General features: G+C 42.7%; 3 protein-coding genes across 3 annotated transcripts; 2 read left to right on the top strand and 1 right to left on the bottom strand.

The window, feature by feature from the left end:
* Positions 1-51: 51 nt before the first annotated feature.
* On the top strand, positions 52-1,859 carry MONOS_9308 (Adaptor protein complex 1 (AP-1), mu subunit). The gene is made up of 4 exons (XM_067879795.1): positions 52-724; positions 779-1,012; positions 1,119-1,335; positions 1,405-1,859. The coding sequence occupies exons 1-4, from the start codon at positions 59-61 to the stop codon at positions 1,602-1,604; spliced, it is 1,317 nt and encodes a 438-aa protein (XP_067734612.1). The 5' UTR covers positions 52-58; the 3' UTR covers positions 1,605-1,859.
* A 10-nt stretch (positions 1,860-1,869) lies between these two features.
* Positions 1,870-7,248, top strand: MONOS_9307 (putative tau-tubulin kinase). The gene is made up of 5 exons (XM_067879794.1): positions 1,870-2,144; positions 2,214-2,301; positions 2,355-2,481; positions 2,559-2,717; positions 2,807-7,248. The coding sequence occupies exons 1-5, from the start codon at positions 1,940-1,942 to the stop codon at positions 7,004-7,006; spliced, it is 4,779 nt and encodes a 1,592-aa protein (XP_067734611.1). The 5' UTR covers positions 1,870-1,939; the 3' UTR covers positions 7,007-7,248.
* A 1,590-nt stretch (positions 7,249-8,838) lies between these two features.
* On the bottom strand, positions 8,839-22,371 carry MONOS_9306 (putative E3 ubiquitin-protein ligase UBR1; the record flags this gene model as incomplete). Its single annotated transcript, XM_067879793.1, has 6 exons — positions 22,233-22,371; positions 21,972-22,178; positions 21,844-21,911; positions 9,173-21,780; positions 9,012-9,092; positions 8,839-8,893 (listed from the first exon to the last, which is right to left on the bottom strand). Exons 1-6 carry the CDS (start codon positions 22,327-22,329, stop codon positions 8,839-8,841), a joined length of 13,116 nt encoding a protein of 4,371 aa, XP_067734610.1. The 5' UTR covers positions 22,330-22,371.
* Positions 22,372-22,905: the final 534 nt, after the last annotated feature.

The following is a 22,905-nucleotide window of genomic DNA, read 5'->3' as shown; positions in this document are numbered from 1 at the left end:
AATTTTTTTCAATAATCTGAATAAGAAAAGTCAAGTTATGGTATTATTGAGTTTTTTAATGATCTCTGTTTTATACATTCTTGACCAGAAGGGCAAGGTTCTAATATCTCGTGATTGCAGAGGGGATATTCCAACCGCAAATTGCACAAGGCATTTTATTGCGAATGTCATTGATGAAGAAGAGTGTAATATGAAACCTGTTTTTGTTGTTGATGGGATGACTTATGTGCACATAAAACATCATGATGTTTACTTTTTGGCTGTTGGTCAATCTAATTTGAATGTTGCTCTTGTATTAATGATGCTGAGTAAGATGATTGTTGTATTCAAATCATATTTTAACAAAGTTGAAGAAGAAAGTATTCGAGATAACTTCACAGTGATTCTTGAGTTGCTTGATGAAATGCTTGATTTCGGATATCCTCAATCATATGAAGCTTCTGCCTTGAAATCTGCTGTTTTCCAAGAATCAAAGAAAATGGAGAAGATTAAAGCTATTCCTCCTCCAACTGGAGCTGTTTCGTGGAGACCCGATAATCCTCCTCCTTACTATAAGCAAAATCAAGTGTTTCTTGATGTTGTTGAAGAAGTTAATTTTATTGTCCAACCTTCAGGCAATGTTATATCATCTGAAATTTGTGGAGTTGTTAATATGAACTGCCAACTTTCTGGAATGCCAGAACTTCGTCTTGGACTAAATGACAAACTTGTTTTTGAGCGTTCTGTTTGAAATTATTTATTTTTTTAAGATTTATTTTTATATTGAAAATTTTATAAGGGAAGGAATTCCACTCGATCTACTGGTCTAAGAACAGTCGATTTGGAAGACATAAAATTTCATCGCTGCGTCCGTCTTAGTCCTTTTGAATCTGATAGAACCATTTCATTTATCCCTCCAGATGGCCCATTTGAGCTGATGAGCTATAGAATCAGCAAACAGATGAGACCTTTGTTTACTGTTGATGTTCAATCACGAGAATTTGAAAGGAGCAGAGCAGAAATTGGAATAAGAGTATGGAAAGTTTTTGGTTTATCTAAAAGTTTTTTATTGGTAAAAATAATTCATTAAACATTTTTCAATTAATTTTTGTATTTTTACTAATTTCTCATCAATTTAGATCACAACAAATTACAAAGCCAAATCCCAAGCAGATGATTTACGCGTTTTGATTCCTGTTCCATCTGACGTGGATACACCAGAAGTTGATGTTTCATTGGGAAAGTGTGAATACTTGCCCGAGAAAGATGCATTGTGCTGGTCAATGAAGCATGTCGGAGGACAGCGTCAATTACAATTGGTTGCAAAGATGGGTCTTCCTACAACAAAGGCTGACGGTTTGCTGTGAATCTCTTTTGATAATTGTTATTTTCATTATTTTTTGATATGTATTTATGAATAAACAGAGGAGAAGACAAGAAAAAGGCCACCAATTCAGATCCATTTCGAAATTCCGTATTTCACTCTTTCTGGAATTCAAGTGCGCCATTTGAAGGTGCAAGAGAGAAGCAACTATCACACACACCCCTGGATTCGTTACATGACTCGTGCTGGAGAATATCTTATAAGACAAAATGAACCGAAGATTATAAAGAAGAGCGCTTAAATTTTACAGTTCATTTCGCATTATCTACGATTCAATGTATTTTATTTTTAGTGATTTTCTATTTTGCTCAAATTCGAGTGTTATTCTTTTATTTGGGGATAGCATCTTGAGAAGAGTAAATCTTATTTGTTTCATCTAATCATTTCAAATGTTCAAAGGTAGCTTCCCTTGTTTTTTTCATTGTTGCAATGTATTACATTTATCTTTCATCTTATAAATAGATTTCTTCAATTCTCATTTTTATAATTGATCAAAGTTAGCTTCATTTGTATTTTTTATCACTGATTCAAAAGAATCGAAATAAAACGCTTATTGCACCATATTTCTTGGCGTAAATGAGCGAGAGAGATCCAGATGTTATTCAACTCTCGGATTCTCCAACCGATAAGCTCGTAATTGTCAAGAAACTTGGGCAAGGCGGGTTTGGTGTAATCTATCATGCAAAATGGAAGGGTCAGGACTTAGCAATCAAAAAATCAAAACAAGCTCTTGGAGCTCAATCTTTACGAATTGAAGTTGCTGTATTAACAGAACTTCAAGGTTTCTTATTGCTTTTTCGCATTTTCAGCTTTATGATTTCTTTCTTCGTTTGAATACTTATTTTGTAAGGATACGAGCATTTTCCACGCCTCCATCATTCTGGAATCATAGGGCAAGATTATTTTTATACTATGGATCTTTTAGGCCCAAGTTTAATGTATATTATTGAAACTTACACAATTGCTTTTCTAAATTGACATTTTTCTTCAGAGATCTTTTAAGAAGTAGGAAAAAGCGAAAATTCTCTATTCCGACAGTTGCTCTTCTTGGATTGGAGTGCTTAAAAGCATTGGAAATTTTTCATTCTCGAAATTTGATTCACCGAGATATAAAACCTGTTTGTTAGTTATTGTTAGAAAAATTGTTATGAAGCAAGTTTTGATTTTAATTTTTGTATCATATTTCACAAACAAGGCTAACTTTCTTATTGGCCTTCACGGACAAAAGCATACTGTTTTTCTCATTGACTATGGACTTGCAAAGCGAGTGAAGCCATCAGAAATGACAGAGAGAAGAGAAGTTGGCTTTAGAGGAACGCCACGTTATGCGTCCGTTTTTTCTCATCAAAATCTGGTATGAATTTGCAATTTGGACTTGTGAATTGATATCATCCAATTTCAATAAAAATTTCAACAAATTTTTTATCAATTTCACAACAATAGGAACTTGGAAAAGTGGACGATTTGTGGTCTCTTCTCTACATGCTCGTTGAGTTTTCGAGGAGACGCCTTCCGTGGAGCGCAGACAAAGACAAGGAGTCGATTGGCCGGCGGAAGATGGAGTTTCAGAATGCGAGGTTGGTAGCGCATCTGCCGCATCAGTTTGAGGAATTTGTGAACTACTTGAACAAGCTGCGGTTTGGCGATCATCCGAACTATGCGTTTCTGAAAGGGTTGATGGAGAAAGTGGTGACAGATCTTGGGCTACCCCTGACGATTGGGTATGACTGGGAGAGGAGGAGGAGGAGAGAGGCGTCGACACCTGGGGGAAGGGAGAGCGAGGCTAAAGAGGCTAAAGAGGAGAAGGAGTCGCAGGAAGAGAAAGAAGAAGGAGAAAGAATGGAGATGGACATGAATGAAAGCGATGATGAGCACAAGAAAGAAGAAAGGAAAAATGAACAGAGCAAAGAAAATCCAAAGTTGAACGAAGAAATTAAACAAAGGGAAGAACCAGAGGTATTTATTCCTCCTCATTCAGAGGTGAAATTAACCCAAAATGCGGCTCCCAATGAAAAGCCGAGTGAATTGGCAGAAAGCAGACAGAAAGAAAACGGAGGAAGTGAAGATCAGATGGACACAGGCAACCAGCCACTCGCTTCGAATGAAGGGAGAATTATGTCTGCTCCAACAAGCCAGGAGATGCAAGCCAAAGAATCTCAAAGGATTCAAAACCAACCGCTTGCGTCTCCACAGCACCCCAATCTTTCGCCTGTGAGTCTTTCTCGGCCTCCTCGTCCTCCTGTTCCATCATCAGCATCATCATCTTCTTCTTCTTCTTCCTCTTTTGCACAATCAACCAACTCTCCTCCAAACTACCCTCAAACATCCTCACCGCCATCTCCTCAGATCGATTCTCCTCTGCAAAGCGGGGCAGGAAATAGCAAGTCGTCTATGCGCCGTCTTCTCTCTTTGTCTGAGTCTGTCATTCCACAGCCATCGCCTCAGCAGCCCCATTCACACAACACAGCTGCACCTCACATGTCAAATGCACCTTTATCAGCTTCTACTGCCTCTGCTTCTTCTTCTGCTTCTGCTTCCTCTTTGCAATACAACGCAGGCTCTGATGCAGCAGCAATATCGTATGCACCAGCCTCACAAGCATCTGCAGGTATTCCTCAAGCACTCCCAAACAACGCTGCTTCTGCTTCTGCTTCTGCTTCTGCTTCATCGTCTGCCCCGTTCAACTCATATTCTTCTGCCTCGGCGTCTTCCTCGTCTTCAGCTGCATCTGCCGTCTTGGCTTCATCTTCTAATTCTTTTCATGACTCCAATTCAAACACAACTGCACCCATTCAGAATCACATCATTTCAGACACCTCTGCTGTCCTTCCACAACACCAACAGCAGCAAAACCATCAATCGACTTCATCATCATCATCATCATCATCATCATCAGCTTCTTCTTCTTCTTCCTCTTCTTCCTCTTCTCCTTCTTCTTCTGTCAATTCCCCTTCTTTTTCTGCCTTCCCCACCCAGATTCGCCTCACATCACCACATTCACACCAGTCATCTTCTTCATCCACTGCACCTCCACTCTTTGTGTCATCGTCATTTCTCATGTCACCAACATCACTTCAGCCCTCTCCCATTGCACCCACACCAACATTTCCTACCCCTTCTTCCTCTTCCTCTTCCTCTTCTTTGCCATCTGTTGGTCCTTCCTCTTCTTCCTCCTCACTTCACTCAGAAAAAATCGCATATTCTTCTGTAGCATCGTCCTATGCTTCGTCCTACGCCTCCTTCGACTCGCGCTCTTCTGCGTCGACGTTCTCCATCACGCGCCTCAAGCAGAAGGCGCGGCAGATGCGGCAGCAGCGTGTGAGAGAGAGAGAGAGGCAGAGGCAACGGCAGCGGCAGAGGGACAAGCACAGACACCGGGCAGGCAGCGAAGGCAGATTCGGAGGCGACACTCGCTCGGTGCATTCCGCACACTCATCACATTCCGTTCATTCAGTTCATTCAGTTCATTCAGCTCACTCAGTTCGCTCAGAAAGTGGAGAAAGCTACGACTCTGGGTGGCGCAGTGACTCGGAGGGGTCAGAGGAAGGGTGGGATGCAGAGTGGATGATGACGAATGAAGGAGACGACTATGCTGACCAGGAAGGGCTGACGGTGGAGCGGGCAGCGTCTGGGTTCTCGAGCCTGCACAGCCACAGCCGATACGACAGGATGCATAAGGCAGGAGAAGAGGAGGAGGAGGAGGACGAGGATGAGGAAGAGGAAATGGAAGAGTGGGAGGATGAGATGGGGTCGGATGATGGAACAGACGAGGATGAGGGGAGGGCAGAAGCGCGGATGATGAGAAAGCGGATGAGGAAAAATAGGGGAAGAGAAGAAGGAGGGCAGTGGAGCAATGCGAGGAGGAGGAGAAGAAGAAGAGAGAGAAGAGAGCAGGAGATAATGGTGATGGAGATGCTGAAAGCGGCCATGAGTGAGAAGGAAAAGGCTAAGCAGCATCAGTCAAATGGAGCAGAAGCGCAGGACATGCCAGATCCAAATGCCGACAACGTGGTGATATTTTCAGAGGAGGCGCTGCAGAAGATTGAGAGTGCGGTGATTGAAAAAGTGATTGCGAAGCGTGTGATGGCAGGAGAGACCGTGTCGCCAGAGGAGAAGATGGATATTCTGAGTGACTTGAGGGTGATGATGCTGCAGATGATGAAGAAGGAGCAGGAGCAGCAGCAACAGCTGCATCAGCATCAGCATCAGATGGATGGAGAAGGGCATGGTGGTGGAGAGCATGGGGGCAGAATGGAAAGGCAGGAGAACAGAAGAGAGGCAGCTTATGCTGAAGAGGAGGAAGACGACGGTGAAGATGTTGATGAGGACGAAGGGCTCGACATTGGGAAGCAGCTGAATGAGGAGATCAAGTTTGCAGAAGAGAGGGAAAGAGAGTCGAAGGAGCTGTCTTTTGGAGGAAGAGGAGGGCAGCGCGGGAGCGAGCGGGGAGGTGTGATGGAAGGGTTTGTGGCAGACGAGATGAATGACAAGCAGAGAGAGGACTCTGAGATCGATGAGGTGAACTATGTTGAGCCAAAACACACTGACTTTGCACCTCTCTCGTCGGAGGAGGATGAGATGGAGCAGAAAGACGCGGTGAGGGCCAAAGACAAGTATGTAGAGAAGTATCTTGTGATTGACGAGGACAAAGAAAACACGCCCCAGTCAGAAGACAGCACCGACCACCAAAAGGCGAGCGGGAAGCTTGTACTGCTCCACAACAGCACGCGAAATCATTCTGAATTGGACGATGATGCACCCGAAGACGAGGCAACTGAAGCAGCAGTAGCAGCAGCAGATGGCTTGGATGTGTTGCCGGCAGAGCAGTGCAAAGAGCAGAACTGCTTCTTCGACCCTTCCTCTGCCACATGGCATCCGCAGGCGTGTGCTGACGAGCGAGGAGAGGTGAGGCCGTCGCCGTCGTTGGAGCTGTCGCACTCTTCCTCGCACGGGTCAGCAGACAGACAGGGAAGGCTGTATGAAGAGGAGACAGATATCACCAGCGAGCAGCTGCGCACCCAGCGGCTGGCGAGGCGGAGAGGCGCTGGCATCGAAGGCAACCTCAGCGGTGGTTGCGAAGACGATGTTGAAGACGACAGCCAGGTGATCCTGCTGTTTAATCCGCAGCTGCCGCAGACGAGTGCTGCGTCGTCGCCTGGTCGGCCGCTTCCTCCGTCGCCGTCGACGACGTTCTGCCTCTCGCCTTCGCCGTCGCTTCCGTCTGATGGCGTTTCTCCGGCCGGGAGCAGAAGGCAGTCAGCAGTCAACCCGCTGTTCCCGAACTTCATGAGCCCCGTCACAGAAGAAGACGGGTACTGCGATGAAGATTTCGTGGGATATGATGAAAATGCGTTAAAAGCTGGGCGTGCGGTTGAGATGAGAAACGAGAAGCCGACTCAGCCGAACCAGTCTCCGCTCACCAGCAGCCAAAATGATGCATTCCCGCAGCGTGATATGCCGCTTTCTGCTTCTGTCTCCTCCACTTCAGTAACGACAACGTCATCGTCAATGCCCCAGCAATCGCCTTCTGCACCAATACCGATGATGTCAGTCGTCGTTGAATCAGAACCACAACAGAAAAATCAAAATCTTTCTAAAATATCTCAGAATCAAAAATCTTGCGGTTGTTGTGTTATTCTATAAAAGATTTTCAGTCTTGATTTTAATGTTATGCATTTATCTTTTTCTTTTTTTCTATTTTTCTTTTTTGTTTTTTGTTTGTTTGATTTTGTATTTTGATGTTCTCAGAAATGTTTACAAATCATTTTAAAAAAATTCTATTTTAAAAATTCAAAATAGAATTCAATTATCAATTTTTTCCTTTTCACATCACTTTTTGTTATTTTTGTTTTTATTTGTGTATTTTTCCAAGAGCAATGTTTCAAGAAAATTTCTTGTAATCCTTTTTTAACAAAGAAAATATTTTTTTAAAGAACAAAAAATGATGGGAATAACTTTTTCAAGCATAAGTTATGTATTAGATCAAATTTGACAGCTTTTAGATGTGTTATCCACTTGAACAAGTTGAAGGCATTGAATGCATTGTTAACGAACAAATTTATGAAAATACTATTGGACCAGAGAATATTTTGACCTCTTTAAGCCATTTTCAATGTGTACAAACTGAAAATGATCATCTCTCCTATGAAAGACAAAACTCGAAAAGCAACATTGATCTTCAAGGGGACCAGGACATTTTTGAATTGATGGTTCCACAAAACTCTGTTGAAGGGGGAAATACGACATTTGAGGTTTGTTTTCCTCCTGATATGGAAGAAGGTTTTGCAAGTTTGGGGGATCATCAATCAGGCAATATGGATGAAAATCAGGATTATTCAATCTATTCAGAGGGTTCTGAGAATTGCATTTTACCTTTTACGAGCACTGAACAATCATATGAAATTCAAAGTGATTTTTGGAATACACAAGAATGTTTGAATATAGACAGAGACGATTACGGTGATTCAGTCGAGGTTCCAATTGTTTGTGAAGATGCTAAGAGTTCTGAGCATATGGATTTTAAAGGTGTTGTGGAATGGGATATTTTGAAACTTCCCAATAATGATTCATATAATAGCAAAGAACAAGGTTTCATTCAAAAGGAAATCATGCATGCATCCAATTTAATTAATCGTTCAATGGATAATTCAACGGATCTGGTTTTAACAAAAAGCTCAGAACCATCAGACTCTCAAAGAAAATACGAAGCGGATGGTGTTTTCGGTAAAAAACAACCAGACCCATACCTCATAGGTTCTCAAAAAGCGCCTGTTTCTAACCGTAAGCAAACCATTTCTACACATCCCCATTTTAATGAAATCTATTACAACCCATTTGGAAATTTTCAGAATTACTGGCAGTTTCAGACGTTTAATTTCAGCATTATACAACAATGCAAAAGTATCAGTCCAGAAGAGAGACACCAAAGATATATCAATAATAGAAGAAGATCGCGCAGACCTAGGCCGCCCAGAAAGCTGTTTCCAAGTAGTGCGGAAAAGTCTTGATTTTTGAGTTCAAGACTTTTCTTAACAATTCAAAAAAAAATATTTTATTTTATTTTATTACTTTTTCTTTCTTTCTTTCTTTCTTTCTTTCTTTCTTTTTTATTTATTTATTTTTTCTTTTTTAGTAATGATACTTCTCCCTCTCTATCTATCTTTCTTTTTTTTTTATAATGATTTTGCGCAATTATTTTGCTTTTGGGACTCGATTTCTCTCTCTCTTTTCATTTCATTTTAACTATCTTCTTTTTGTGGTTTGGTTAGCATAATATTTTTTTAAAGTTTCCTTTAAATTGATGTTTTAGGCGCTCAGATTTTGGTTGAGCGAATATAACATTAATAACTTCTTATTAGAATTTCTTTCTTTATATAGAGTAAATGAATTTAAAAAAATAGTAATTGACAAAGCAATTAACTTCAAAAAATGACTTCAGTGAAGTCTCCTAAATCTGCAATTCCCTTCTGTGCTGATTAATAGTCAAAGCTGAACGGATGCTCGCAAATCATCTGCAATAACTGGGCATATCTGTTGAATATTTTTATGTTTACAAATGTGAAAGTGTTTTTATTTTGGTTTGGTTTAAAAGAATGAGTTTGCAAACAAATTTCTTTGGTCATAAGCACAAAGGAAAAAATTTGCAAACCTTGGTATGGACAAATACAAAGGCCTTCCTCGTTTCCATCCAATATCCTCTTCGCCATTGCCATCAAGATAAAGTCCGCATCTAATTAAATAACAATAAATAAATCATTATTTAGAGAATTAAATGTGTGGGAAAAAAAGATTGTTCATGGGATTACATACCTAAACAATGCAGTATAATTCAAAGAGAATATAAATTCTATTGTGGACAACGAAGTTGAAGGTATAACAACAGAAAAGCCGCAACAATTCATTGAATGTGTAATCTCTTCGCTCATCTTTAGACTTCTTTGATAGATGCAACTGAATCTTGAATCAGCGTTAAAATAAGGCATAACTTTGCTGCAACATTCTTTTGAAAAGCACAACAGCGATCCGCAGCTTAAGCAAATTCCAAGAGTTGAGCAAGGACATTTGCAAGTAGTGCATTTTGCTGATTGATTGAACGAGCGCAGATTAAAGAAGGAGAGAGGCAGCGATACCAAACGAGGAAGGAGAACTGAAGGTTGACGGATCAACAATGAGTTGCGAGGAATAAAAGCTATTGGTCGCTTTGAGACGGAGAGGAGTGAAACATTAACGAAGAAAGACATGAGCTGCTCCTCGGTTGGGGTAGGATAGACTGGAAGTTCCTCAAGGTCGCAAAGATAAATAGAAGCCACTTCCTTTTGCTCACTGTCAAAAATGCTTTTGTCTTCTTCATTAGTAGCTGCTTGTGGAGAGCGGTCATGTTCAGAAGGAGCAGAAGTGCTTTCCGAGTATTCTTTATTTTGCAGGGTTGAAGAAATTTCGTTAAGGTTCCTTTTATCTGGAGAATATAATGGAGATGATATCAGTGATGAGAAGTAGCTTATGAAGTTAGCAACGGCTTCGTCTGGCTTTTCAGTGGAAATATTTGCAAATGAAAATTCCGATGATGAAGTGGTATTTTCATCTGTTTGTGGACCAAAGATTGCCATGAAAAGGAGAAAGGCTCTCCGAAGAAATGCCATTTTCATAAAGGCAACATTGCGTGGGTCAAACCATGATGAAACAGCAAACGGATAGTCCGGATGGATCATCAACCACTCAAATGCAACATTGTAAGCAATCTCTTTGGTGCATTTGGATGTTGCTTTTGAAGCAGAATCAGATGCTGATTGCGAAACAACTTCGTCAAAAGAAGAGAAAGGAAGAAGACTCAGAACAAGTTGCAGACACGACACGAATATCGAAGGGGTGATTGCATTGAAGCAATACGCTGGCTTTTCTGAATCGAGCACGGTCTTATGGAACGGAAGTCCCTCAAACAATGCTGACTGAGGCTGAGCAAGTGCCAAAAGAAGAATATGCACAAACAAATACAAAAGGTCGCTTCCGACATATGAACGGAAAAATGAAAATGTCTGTTGAACAGAAGATACGAATTTATGGTATTGTGAGAACTGATCATTTGATTCAGCTTGGCTAGATGATTCGGATGTACCGCGCTCTTGCTCAAGATGCGCTGTATCAAACAACGCTGTTATTGATGCCCAGCTCATGCCTTCAGCTCGAAGAGCAACAAAAAGATCAAATAATTTTGATACATATTGCATGGCATTGAATTCATTTTTCACAGCCTTTTCAATTCCATCCATAGTTGTTCTTTCGTCAGTTCTGAAGACTTCTCTAAAGTTCTCCAGAGAGAATCCAAAGAGTTCATTAAACACATCTGAGGAGCAATTTTCAATCATCATCAAATTGTCGAAGTCCAATGGAATGGAATCCTGATCAAACAATGCATTTATTCTTTGCAGGTGTTTGTGAATGAACGAAAGCTTAGAGTCAAGAGGAGTTAAAAGACGAGTTGATGATGCTTGCGTAATGGCAGTCACACACAACGAACGGAAAATGCTGCCAATGGCCAGAATTTGCTTCGAGCTCAATGCAAATGGCCGTGTTGCGCATGGGACAGAGGACGACGGCTGAGATGATAATAGCTGAATGCTGCTTGCAAAAGAAGGATTCGAAGAAAGAGGCGGAAATTGGTTCAATGAGTCAGAGCTGTTTGACGGATGCTGCAATGGCGATGCGCCAGAAAGCACATTGTTCAAGCACTCACCTCCAGGAAGGGGCAGCGGTCGCAAACCCCACTCAATTGAAGCGATGGTGTGAACAAGCACATCCAGAAGAGGCATCCCAGTTGATATCATCCGGTCTTCGAAATCAACCATAAACGGATATGTCAACGAAGATTTATGCTTTTCATTGTTCATTGCGCTGTAGTCTGTTATCAGCGCCTGTTGAGCTGAAAAGCTAGAATCAATTGATTCCGATGTATGCGACTCTGAAGTTGCATCAATTGATCGAGTTGTGGAAGAAGATGCCATTTCATCCAACTGAGAATATGCAAGTGGATTAGATTTTGATGCAATTGGTGCTTTATCCTTCAAACTTGGATAGGTCTGAGATAAAACGTCGAGCAGCTCCATGCATCTCATCAAAATAATTCCGGTTCTGGGACTTTTATTGATAGCCTTCTGTAGAAGAGCAATTGAAGCCTTTTCCTTTTCATATTCACCCAAGGCAGCAGTCGAAGACATTGCATCATCAATTGAAAGCAATGCTTGTTCCAGTGCAGAAAACCGTTTCATCTTTGAAGAAGCTGTTTTCTTTGTAGAATCTGCAAACTCTCTCAGAGGATCCACTCGCAAAAAATCAAGATGCTGCACTATGCTTATGGCAACCAATGCAACAGCTCGCATCATCTTCTCTTTTCTTTCCTTCTTTTCCTCGGGATCGCCTGAATCTTTCGATTGGTCAGCAGCAATTTGTCTTTCTAGAGAACTAGCAATGTGATTTATAACCTCGGCCGTAATACTGACGCTAATTTTTTTAGAAAATTCAGCTAAAATTTTTTCTGGTGCAACATCACGGAAAGAATTGGTGGGATATAAAGCCTTATTGCTGCGTATATTCCTCACGAAAGATCGCTGAATCAGCTCGTCGTCTGCGTTAAAAGGAATATTATCCCCCCATGGAACTGTACCATCCTCTCGGACGCATGCATCGGCAACAATGTTACACCACAATTCAGGAAAAGCCAGCTTCGTGAGAGACGCAGCCTTTATTCCAGTTACACAATATTTGTTCTGCAGAATCTCAAGCGCCAGCTCTTCCTCTGTCGGATACTGAGGACGTTGTTCTTCTGGTAACTGTTGAACGCTTCTTACAATTTTCTGGTGTAATGCCTTGATTGACTTGGCTGAGAACGATCTGAAGAAACGAGTGCAATCGAAAAAGGCGTTGAAAAAGAGCCCAACAGAGCGCTCCACACTTTCAATGATTGTGGAGTTTGCCAGTGAAGGAAGAGAATGTATAGACTCCTCGCTGGAATCTGGTGTGATAGTGTTTTTGTCCGTCAATGCAATTATTTGTGCGGAAGTCTCAAGAATTCCTTGTTTCTGCCTTTCAACAGTATACATCGACACAATATTGTTTACGATCTCGTTGGATTCAATGTTGTCGTATCTGTCAAGCAATTGATTAAACTCTGAAAGTGCTTCATCGCTTGCTTTTTTTGATAAAATGAGCCTTAACTCTTCAGCTTTTGAAATGTGTTGCTTAAATTTAGTCGATAGCATAACCATCTTGTTAACTGCCTTTTCGAATGCGTGGTTCTTCTTCGGGTCTCTTTGCTTGGTTGATGTCAACTCCGCTGCTGGGACCATGGGAAGCAGCGTGTTGCCTAATTTTTTGCACAAAGGGCAGAGAAACAAGAAAATATCTTCATTCAACTTTGGATTTTCTTCATAATTCAAATTCATCATAAGCCGCGCAAAGCACACAAGGTGGATGGTGTGTCCACATGTCTGCACAAAATAGTTGTTCTTTTTGCAAAACGGACGCATCTTTGGAGGTGCCTTGCGAACAGCAGAACGAGGCATCTCATTTCTAAGCGAGTATATCTCAGAAGCCAGCTTCAACTCATCGTCTTCGTAAGAATACGGAACAGATGCTCCGGATGTCAAGTGGTTATAACTCAGTCCTCCTTCCAATATCTCGTATGGAGCTGGTGCATCTTCTCCCCACATATCTGAGGTTGATCCCAGAATAATTGGGGGTGGCTCCATCAAAGCCTTTGCACTCACATCCATTTCGCGCAGTGGTGAATGTGAATGTGAAGGTGAATGAGAATGCTTTTCAGTGGGCAAAGACGAAGACAAAGACTTGCCGATCGTCTTTTCACTTGGTGTGTTTCTCGCTTCGCTCTGAAGCCACTTGTTTTGGATTGCCTTCCGCTGCTCAGCCTTTTTCTTCCAGAATGCATATTCCCCTTCTGAATGGTGCCTTCCAAGAAGCGGCCCTTCGGGTGGAGGAAACAATGGGATCCTCCGCTGCATCGAGGCATAGTCAACGTCAAGTTCCTCAGAAGGCTCTGAAGATGATGAAGCTTCAGAGCTCCTTTCAGAGGAGATCGAAGAGGATGCTGTTCCATCCTCTTTCGCTGATTTCTCGTGCTCCTTTTCTCCAAATAGCCAGTTCTCTTCTCCCTCTTCGTACAGATCTTCGTTTGCTTTTATCTTCAAATCCTTTCCCTTCTCATATCGATCGTCCATTTCTTGCTTCAGTTTTCTCGCTGCAACAAGTTTCTCTTCTCTTTCTTCAATTGATTTTTGAAAATCAATTTCTAGTTTTTCAGATGAAGTTCCCATGTTGTTCTTAAACACTTCTGGGATCATAATAGCACTCGCTATCAGTCTTCCTGGGAAGGCGCCTGACTCTGCAAGTTTTTTGTCGATTGTTTTGGCAATAAGCGAATACTCTGTGTTGTAATGTAATGGCGTTGTGCATAAGGGCTTCAGCGGTACTTCAGATCCTTCGCTGTGATCTGGTGGCTGTATTTCTGCTGTTGTGAAGCACAATTCTGGGTCTATTGGAAGCTCCTGAAGCGAAGATGCTTCGCAACAATGAGACTGACACCGACTTGATATGCTTCCTGTCTGAATGTTTTGCTGCTTTTGAATGACTGTCAAGTCATCTTCCCAATAAAACCTCTGGTTACTTTGTTGCAATGATGATAAAGATTCACCAGATGCTGATGAAGCCGATGCATCCTGCTCAGCACACAAACAATCCCCGGAGTTGCAGTGTCTGTGGAATGCTTTTTCCTCGTCTCTGAGATGGAAGATGGCAGATGAGTTGAGCACTTGCAGATTGTTCGTGCAGGTTATGTTCCCAACATACCCAGCTGCCTCGCTCGCTTTTATTGGCTCGTGGCAGTGGATGCAGATGTGTTCTGTCTCCTCGTCAACTTCTGCTTTCCAAACCTGTTTCGATGTTTCTTCAATCTTCTCTACCAGCTTTTCTAAGGATTCAATCTCATTGGAAAAGCTGCGAAGTTGATTATCAATTTCATTCTGCCTAGTTTCTGCTTTGGAGCCTTCTTCCTCTTTCTCTTCTCCTTTTCCTTCTTTCTTCTCTGCCTCTGCTCCTTCTACTTCCATTCGTGCTTCATCCTCAGAACTGTCTGAGCAAATATCCATCTCGTCGGGGACATGTTTTCCCTCCGGTTTGTCTTCATCCTTTGAGCCTTTCTCCTTATCTTCCATTGAAAATGCCTTCATAGCTTTCTCTTGTTGCTTTCGCGCCGCCTCCATAATCCTTTTCCTCGCTTCCATCGCATCCCTCTTCTTCTTCAGGCGCTTCTTCTCTTCTTCTGCATCTATGTCTTCTGATTCTGCTATGCCCTCAGAGTTCTCCTTCATTTCATCGTCCTCAAACTGAACTCCGATCTTCTCCATGTTTCTCTGCCTCTCTTCTTCGTCATCGCAGAAGTGGAGCCACGAAACAAACCGAAGGCGCTGAAGCATCCGCGACAGAAGCGGCACAATCACATGCGACGAAAAAGTAATCAAATCTTCTGTGTCGTTATTTCCTGCGCTTGAAGACGAAGCCGAGGAAGAAGATCCTGTTGCACCTTCTCTGATAGCCTTCTGCGAAAACTGTGGTGTCTTCGAGAGAATCTCGAAAAGCATCGAAGCGATGCTCTTTGAGTTATTCATGAGTTGTGCGTGTTCATGTGCATTTGCTTTAGCTTTAGCTTTATCTCCTTCTTTATTGGCGCAACTTCCGCATCCGCAGTCCACTTCTGTGAAGAGTGCATCGATGAATGTTGCATCTGCTGCACACGGCAGACAAAGCGGATGAGACGCGTCTCTGCTCAGCTCTGGCTGCTGGAGAAGCAGCACTGTGCTTCCAGGCTCAGCTGCTGACCCACCTGCTGCATCGGCCATTGAGCTTGAGGAAGCGCTTGAAACTACTTTCTCTTCAATGCGCCATGCTGCACTGAAGCAGAGTGTGGCATCGAGGAGCCTCAGAACAATCATCAGAATATCTTCAATCGAAAGGTCAGAGAAGTCTATTGGCGGAAGACTGTCCAGCGATGACACGCTGCCTTCAGCCAGCTTGGGCTTTTTCCTGATCATTTCGAGTGTTCTGAACAATTCGGCACGATCAGTCGGTTGTCCGCCTCTAACCAAAGCCAAAAATCTTGCAATCATTTGCTCTCTCATTGGATCGTCTTCTTCTTCTGATTGCTCTTGCTCTTCTCCTTCTCCTTCTCCTTTTTTTCCTCTTTCCTCCAACTTTTCCTCTTCTTTCTTCCCTTTCACTTCAAAATCTTCCTCCATCTTCGCCGACTCCTTCTCAGCTTTCCTTCGAGCGTCTCTTTTGACCTCAGCGTCCTTGTGGAGGAAGCAGTGCAAGACAAACCAGACCATCCCGAGCACAGCACGAGATGTGCACACGTCGTGCAGATGGGCCAAGGACGGGTGTGGGGCATGCAGATAAGGCGCTCCAGGAACAGCTGGAAGGAGAGGCGGATAGAACGACAGAGGAATCGTGACAATCAGAGAGGTGTTGTCTGATTCTGCTTTGGAAGATGAAGAGGCTGAAGAAGCAGAAGCAGAAGAAGCAGAAGAAGCAGAGGCAGAGGCAGAGGCAAAAGCAAAAACAGAGGAAGAAGAGGAAGTGGCAGTGGCAGTGGCAGTGGAATATTGTACTGTTCCTGATAACGATGACAATCGAATGAATTTGCGGTTGTCTCGTTTTTTGACAATGACACGCCGATACACTGGGAAGGGGGCTTGTACTTTCCTCTGCCCAAACTCGGTGGCTGACTTCAATTTTTCCATAAGCACGTTTTTGAATTCTGGCCCTGCCTTCAGCTGGAACGGCTCAGCCAGCATAAGCTTCTCCTCCTTCAGCCCAAGCTTCCTTGTCCCACTCCCTGATCCGATGATAGCCCCCTTTGCGCCTCTTCGGCTGGATGCGATGTTGAAGGAAGAGCGGACAACGTCTGTATCGTCCTCTTTCGCCTTCATCTCGCACAGCTCGTTCAGACAGTCCTTCAGCTGCGGATGCAGACTCAGCTCAAAAGGCAGCTCTTGGTCAAACTCAGACAATGTGTATTCCCCATGCTCAAAAATGTTGATCAGCGTCAGCGCCATGCCAAAGCCGGTGATGTTGCGCGGAATGGTGCCAGACGACAAGTGCGAGAATTTCTCCGGCAGCTCCGTGGGTGTTGACAGATGGCGCTCCAAGTCTTCGTCAAAGTTGTCCGGGTACTCGAACGGCGAGCCAAACAGCCTCGAATGCATCTTAATGGCATTTGCTACGGAAGATAGCTCTGCTGTTGGTGTGCCGCTTGAAGGGATTTCAGTGCTGTTCAGATTGATCTGCAGCGTCCCATCGCTCTTGTGGAGTAAGATCTCGTTGGTCAGCTTTCGCTGGATGGAATGGACTGGGAAGGATAAATCAGGTGAAATATATCTGTGGGACGTCTTGTCTGCAACGATGCACAGCAACAGGGAAACAAACTGAGTGACATATTGGATGGTTTTATCGAGAGATATGTGCCACTCCACTCCAACACGCTCAATGTGCTTGGGAAGATGTTTTGATGCAATTAAAGATGAAGACGATGATGATGACGATGACGAAGAAGAAGAAGAAGAAGAAGAAGAAGAAGCTGTCATTCGTGAGTTCTCATTTTCTTCCCCTTCATCTCCACCAACCTTCCACTTGTTATCCAGCATCCATGGCGTCAAGAAGAAGAAGTCCAGTTCCCAAAGCGAAAGGGCAAACGCAAAAAGCACATCCCATCCAGCACTGCAGACCGCTGTTTGCAGCGCCATCAAATCTCCGTCTGCCCAGTTGAACCACGAGTAGTTGTGGCGAAACAGAAACAACTCAATTATGAATCCGTTGTCGCTGCGCTGCCACATGCCTGAACACATCTGCGCAAACCACATCTGCACAAGCAGCGGCCTCTGCGCAATGAGAACGGCATCCTCTGGCTGCACAATCGACTCGAGCACTGGAGTTACTGTTCGAAGTGTCTGCTCTCTGTACAGCACAGAATGATCTGCACAACTGCATTTTGTGTTGTTTGCTCTGCTGGCTCCGTTGCCTGCCCGCTTGCTCACGTCAACACGAGCTTCCTTTGCCACCTTTGGGCTGTATCTGATTGTGGGTGTTGTGAGAACAAGAGCGCGTGCTGCATCAGCGATGCCAAGCACGAAAGTTGGCGACTCAGAAGACGGCAGGTCAAAATGCATCCGTCTCATTGCAAGTGCCTTCAGGAACAGTTCGAGATGCTCAGTGTGTGTGGTGATTGGCAGGCTGCTCAGCGGACCGCGTCTGCTTTTTGAAGAACTAGAAGAGCAGTCTTCAGATTCGTCTTCGCCTTCACTTTCGCATCCACAATGGCACTTGTCTTTCTTTGAGCTGAATGGAAGAGGGACGTGAAGCCTGTCCAGTGTCATAGCATCTGCATACATCTTCTGGATGATTTTTTCTGATTCGCTGATTTTTCTAAAGATGAGTTCGTCGATCTGCTCAATCAGCTTGTGAGAATCTGTTTTGCGGATGCTTTCGTCGTTCTCAATGGTGCTCAGGTCGCTGAAGTATTTCTCTGTGACTTCTTTTGCTTGTGAAGACTTGTATGCCAACAAGACAGGCAGCGGAAACTCACACAGCTCCAAGTCAGCAGCAAGCGGAGCCGACAGCAGCTCAATCGGAACTGAGCTCTGTTTTGAGTCAGTGCAGTCAGTGCAGTCAGCGCAGTCAGCGCAGTCAGCGCAGAGATGGCTTGGCCGGAACGGAAGGAGGGAGCTATACACAGATGGTGACAGCTCGTGTGCACGCAGCATGGAGAGGAAGAGAGAGAGAACGTTTGCAGCAGGAGAAGTTGTCACTAACTCAAGCGTCTCTTTGTTGAAGGGAACAACCCATCGATTCGACACGTAATCGCCTTGTGATGCTGAGTCAGGCGACGGAAGGGAACCAATTCCAGAAACAGAAACAGAAGCAGAAGCAGAAGTAGTAGTAGTAGAAGCAGAGCTGTTCTCAGAGATTGCCAGCTGCTTCTTCAAAGCTGGCACCAAACTGCGGTCAGGCGAGGAAGCAGTGATCAGATAGAACAAAGTGCTCAACGTGTTGGAGAAGCAGCGAACCGCCTCCAAATCTTCTGTGGGCGCCGGATCGTCCAAAAAGGGCTGCGAGGCGCAGATGCGGATTGCAGGGAAGGCATTCGTGCTGGCAAAATACAGAGACAATAAGTGGATGATGAGCGAAGTCTCGGAAGAAGGATATGGAAATTGACAGGTCTTGTTGCCGATTGACAAAGACGAAGATGAAAGAGCACAGAGCTTTGTATGTGCGCCTTCGTTGCAACATGCTATTGTCAGATTATTGTTGTGTGTATCGGACAAATGTCTGATGCTGATGATATCTGAACTTGAAGCAATGCTGCTGTCATCGAGTCCGGAAAGTCCAACACATTGTCTTAGGGAAAGAGATGGCTGTGTGCTCGTCAACGGAAAAGTGAACAGGGCAGGCCGAATATTCTCTGTAACAGCGCCACAGATGGGGAAAGAAGGATGAAGAAGAGAAGACAGATCGCCTGATCTGTCAAACCAGTTGCAATCGAATGCCTTTTGCATCTGCGTGTACTTCTCCTCCAACTGTCTTAAATAAAAAGGCAGCTCTTTTAAGCCTTTGATGAGACACACGGAACTGTTCTTTTCATCGAAACTGTGGCAGATGTTTGTCATAATTGAGCACATGAAATCGAAGAACTGGGTGAACCTGTTCATCAGCTGCACATTCATCACAGCCTCGTCTCTGCTGATGGGGATTGGAGGGCAAAGCTGAGTGTGTCCTGCACCGCAGCAAGCAGCGTCTTGCTCTGCTTCGTGTTTCGTGTGTGCCTTGAGGACATCTTCAATGCGGTGCCGCTGGGCCAACTTGCACTCTCTGCGGAGCGCCAGCTCCTGTTCCTTCATTTCGTAGTTGCTGCCAGCGTAGTTCAGGCGCCAGATGTTGCTGCAGCTGTGCAGCAAGGACGGGCACGAGACGGCAGCGCTGGCGTGCTGGATGAGAGAGATGCCCATCGCATTCACAGCTTCCTCGCTGATCATCTGGGAGCTTTCGAAGGCGCGCACCTGGATGGACACGTTTGTGACGTCGTGCCAGGAAGGGATGGAGACAACAGAAGATGTCTTCGGAAGATTATGCTTCGACTTTTTTGCTTTTGAGATGTCTATGACAGCTTCAGATGTTTGATTGCCATCATTGGCGTCGCTGTCTGTGGCATCTTCAAAGCTTTTGTCTGATTCCTCTTCGCTTTCTGCACTTTCGATGCGTTCAACTTCTTTGATCTCAACAAGCTCGCTTGTCATTTTGATTTCTTTATCGCCTTTTCCTTCTTTATTGCTGCTGTCAATATTTGAATCATTGCCTAATCGATGCTCCATTGAAGAACGACCAATGTTCTTTAGCAGCTTGCACTCAGCACCCAAAGAAACAGATTCATCGTCTTTTACGCCTTTCTGAAGCGGGACGAGTGAATAGCGAATTTTCCTGCTCTCCAAAATGTCGTCGAAGGGAAGGTTTGTTGGGACAAAGACTTGCATGGCGTTCCTCCAGCATTGCTGCAGAAGGTTTCTCAGTTCTTTGCTGAATGTCATCTGAATGAGCATCTCCATCAGCAACTTCACTGGGATTATACGCATATTGCTGATGAGAGTATAAAGGCGTGTCTGGTAGAAAGGAAGGGGTGAAGAAGAAGATGAAGTTGAAGAAGAAGATGATGATGAAGCTGATGCAGAGGATTCTGCTGTTTTAGCTTCTGGTTCTATGCTGTTTCTATCAGAGCTGCTTTCACATGCAAAACTGTCCTTCGGATCGCTTAAGTGCATCGATCCAGTTATTATCAGATTCACTGAACTTCGAAAATACTCCAAAAATCGTCTGAGGGCTTCTGGTTCAATAGGAGCATCAGCAGCTGCTTCACATTTGCCTTCTTTTCCTCTCATTTCAGCTGTTTCTGTGAATTCTGCTTCGTTCTCGCCAGCCAATCCAATGACGACTTCTGCTTTTTCCTTCATCAAATTGATCGCAACAGCATTTCTTATGCTGCTTCCGCCGCGTTTTATCAGCTGAGACAAAAAGGAAATCAGAAGTGGAATAATCTTTTGCTGATATTCTGACACTTGACAATAGAGCGTCTTAACATAACGCTCAAGACTTCTGAAAATGCAGCATAAATAGTGTGTTGAGCATGAGAAAAGGAAGAGGTGATTAAACATGGTGGAGGAAGGGATGTAGATGTACGGATGTTTTGCAGAGGAAGAAGAGGAAGAAGAAGAAGTAGAGGAAGAGGAAGATGATGCAGTTGAAGGCAATTCGTCTTTCTCCTCAGCAAAAGGCAAGAAAAGCGAGCGGGGTGATTCGAAGGCCAGTGCTGGTGTTCCTGAAGAAATCCAGTCGATGAAAGAAAGCTTGCTCATCCACAGCAACGACGCATCGATATCAGCAGAAGACAATTCTGCCATGGAGCATTGCTTCTTTGATTTAAAGTCGTGCGCTGGAGAAGTCTGCCTTGAGCTGTCTGAAAGAAAAGAGATAGCAGATGGAGAAGCAGAAGAGGACATGCTTCCACTTGACACTTCATTTGCTTTCAGAAATGACTCAGCTCGAGAGATTGTTTGAGGCGAATTGAGATGAACATTCAACGGAAGAATTGTCAAAGGGAAGCTTAAAGTGTGATCGCCAACATCAGCAAATGGAGCATTGCTTTTGGCATTTTTTAGGAAATGTGTTGAAGCACCTGAAGATGGCAGGCTGTTCTCTATCTGACTGTTGACGAACATCCTCCACTCATATTCAGCATGATAGCAGAAGAGGAGCATCTCTGCATCGCAAAGTTGATCAAACTGTTTGCCTTTAAATGTGACTGCTGCTGAAGCCTCGTTTTCAATTGGTACACGGCACACAGGCATGTTTTCATTCACAGCATCCTCCAATTCACAAAAAGCACGCTCAAAGAATGATTTTGTGATTAATTCGATAGCTTCTTCAGTGTTTCCATTTTCTTCCTTGTCCTCTTCATCGCATATAGTTGATAATTTATTTATTTTGCCTTTAGAAGAATCCTGGTTTGTATTATGTTTCATTTTCTTAATTTTCTTTTTCATCACAATAATATTCTTTAGGTGATTTGCGAGCGATGATGCTTGAAGAAATCGTGTTGCTTTATATCTGACTTTAGTTACGGCTGCATCAAGATACATCAGTATTCCATCAACAAGAGATAAAAAATCATCCTTGTTCGCTCCCACTTCGCTAAAAAATGATAGTGGATCTGTTGGATGGTTTTTATTGTGGGTATGTCTACTGCACCATCCGCTTTCCTTCCATTGTCCTGGATCACCGCAATCGCAAGTTCCTACTGAAGTATTTCTCTAAAAATTATTGTATAACAAAAAAAATCAATAAGAAAAGGAATGTTTTTGAATATCGCACACCATATGATAATCGTGGCCTATATGTTTATTTGGCTCAAAGCAAGCTTCGCACATGCATGAACCAGGTTCTGGACATTTTTATCATTTGGATGCATGAAAAATTCATTGATTTGAAAAATATTTCATACGTGTTCCGCATGTATTACATTTAAATACTTTTTCTCCTTTAGAAATGATAGCACTACATTTTAATTCAGTTTCAATTGATCTTCTGTGAAGAAGATTCAGCGTTTGTTCCCAATTAAATCCCAATACACATTGCAAAAAATCACTAAATAATTTATCCACAGTCAGTTCTTGTATTTTTTCTTGTGCAACTTTAAGATAGAAAAATTCTAAATTAGAAACAAAATGTCTCAATCTTCTTCATAACAGATCAAATTTTAAACCCGAATTTTTGTGTTCATTCAGCTTTTCTTCGTTTATCTTTTTATTATCTGATTTAATTTGTGTGTAAGATGTTTTATTATGATGTGCTTCTAGCATTTATCCCAATTAACAACAGAATTTTGATTTTGATAAAATAATAAGGGTGTTATTTTTTGTTCAATAAATTTTATTAGGGGCGTTATAATTTTAATTGTTTTTTCATGTTTCAAAAAATAATTAATCTGTATTCATATTTATTATTGCGTCTTTCTTGTATATGTGTATGTTGCATTCAACTGATTAGAACCTTTTTATTCAAATTAATTAATTGATTTTAGCAAAAATTAACTTCGAAAAATGTTTATTATAAATTTGAATCTGTAATTTTTTTTTCAAAAAAATCATTTTCTGCATTGAATGGTGAATTTTTATAAAAGCAATAATAATAATACGGTGAAAAATAAGACATTCTATTTGTTGAATTTTGTTTTATGTGTATCAATTCTTTTTCTTTGCATGAAAACTTTCAAAATCTCTAACAAAGCTATTTAATATCTATTTAATTTCCAACTTATTCATATTTTTGATAAAAAATAATTTTTTTGGAATGATATTTTTTCTGTCATATAATTAATGTTTGAATGTTTGAACAGAATAACTTTCAGTTTCTTTGAAAAGTGATTCCGCTGTTAT

Source organism: Monocercomonoides exilis (genome assembly GCF_001643675.1).
Source record: "Monocercomonoides exilis strain PA203 chromosome Unknown scaffold4-2303458, whole genome shotgun sequence".
Lineage (NCBI taxonomy): Eukaryota > Preaxostyla > Oxymonadida > Polymastigidae > Monocercomonoides > Monocercomonoides exilis.
Note: the sequence above shows the minus strand (reverse complement) of the source record. Positions and strands in the feature narration are given on the sequence as shown.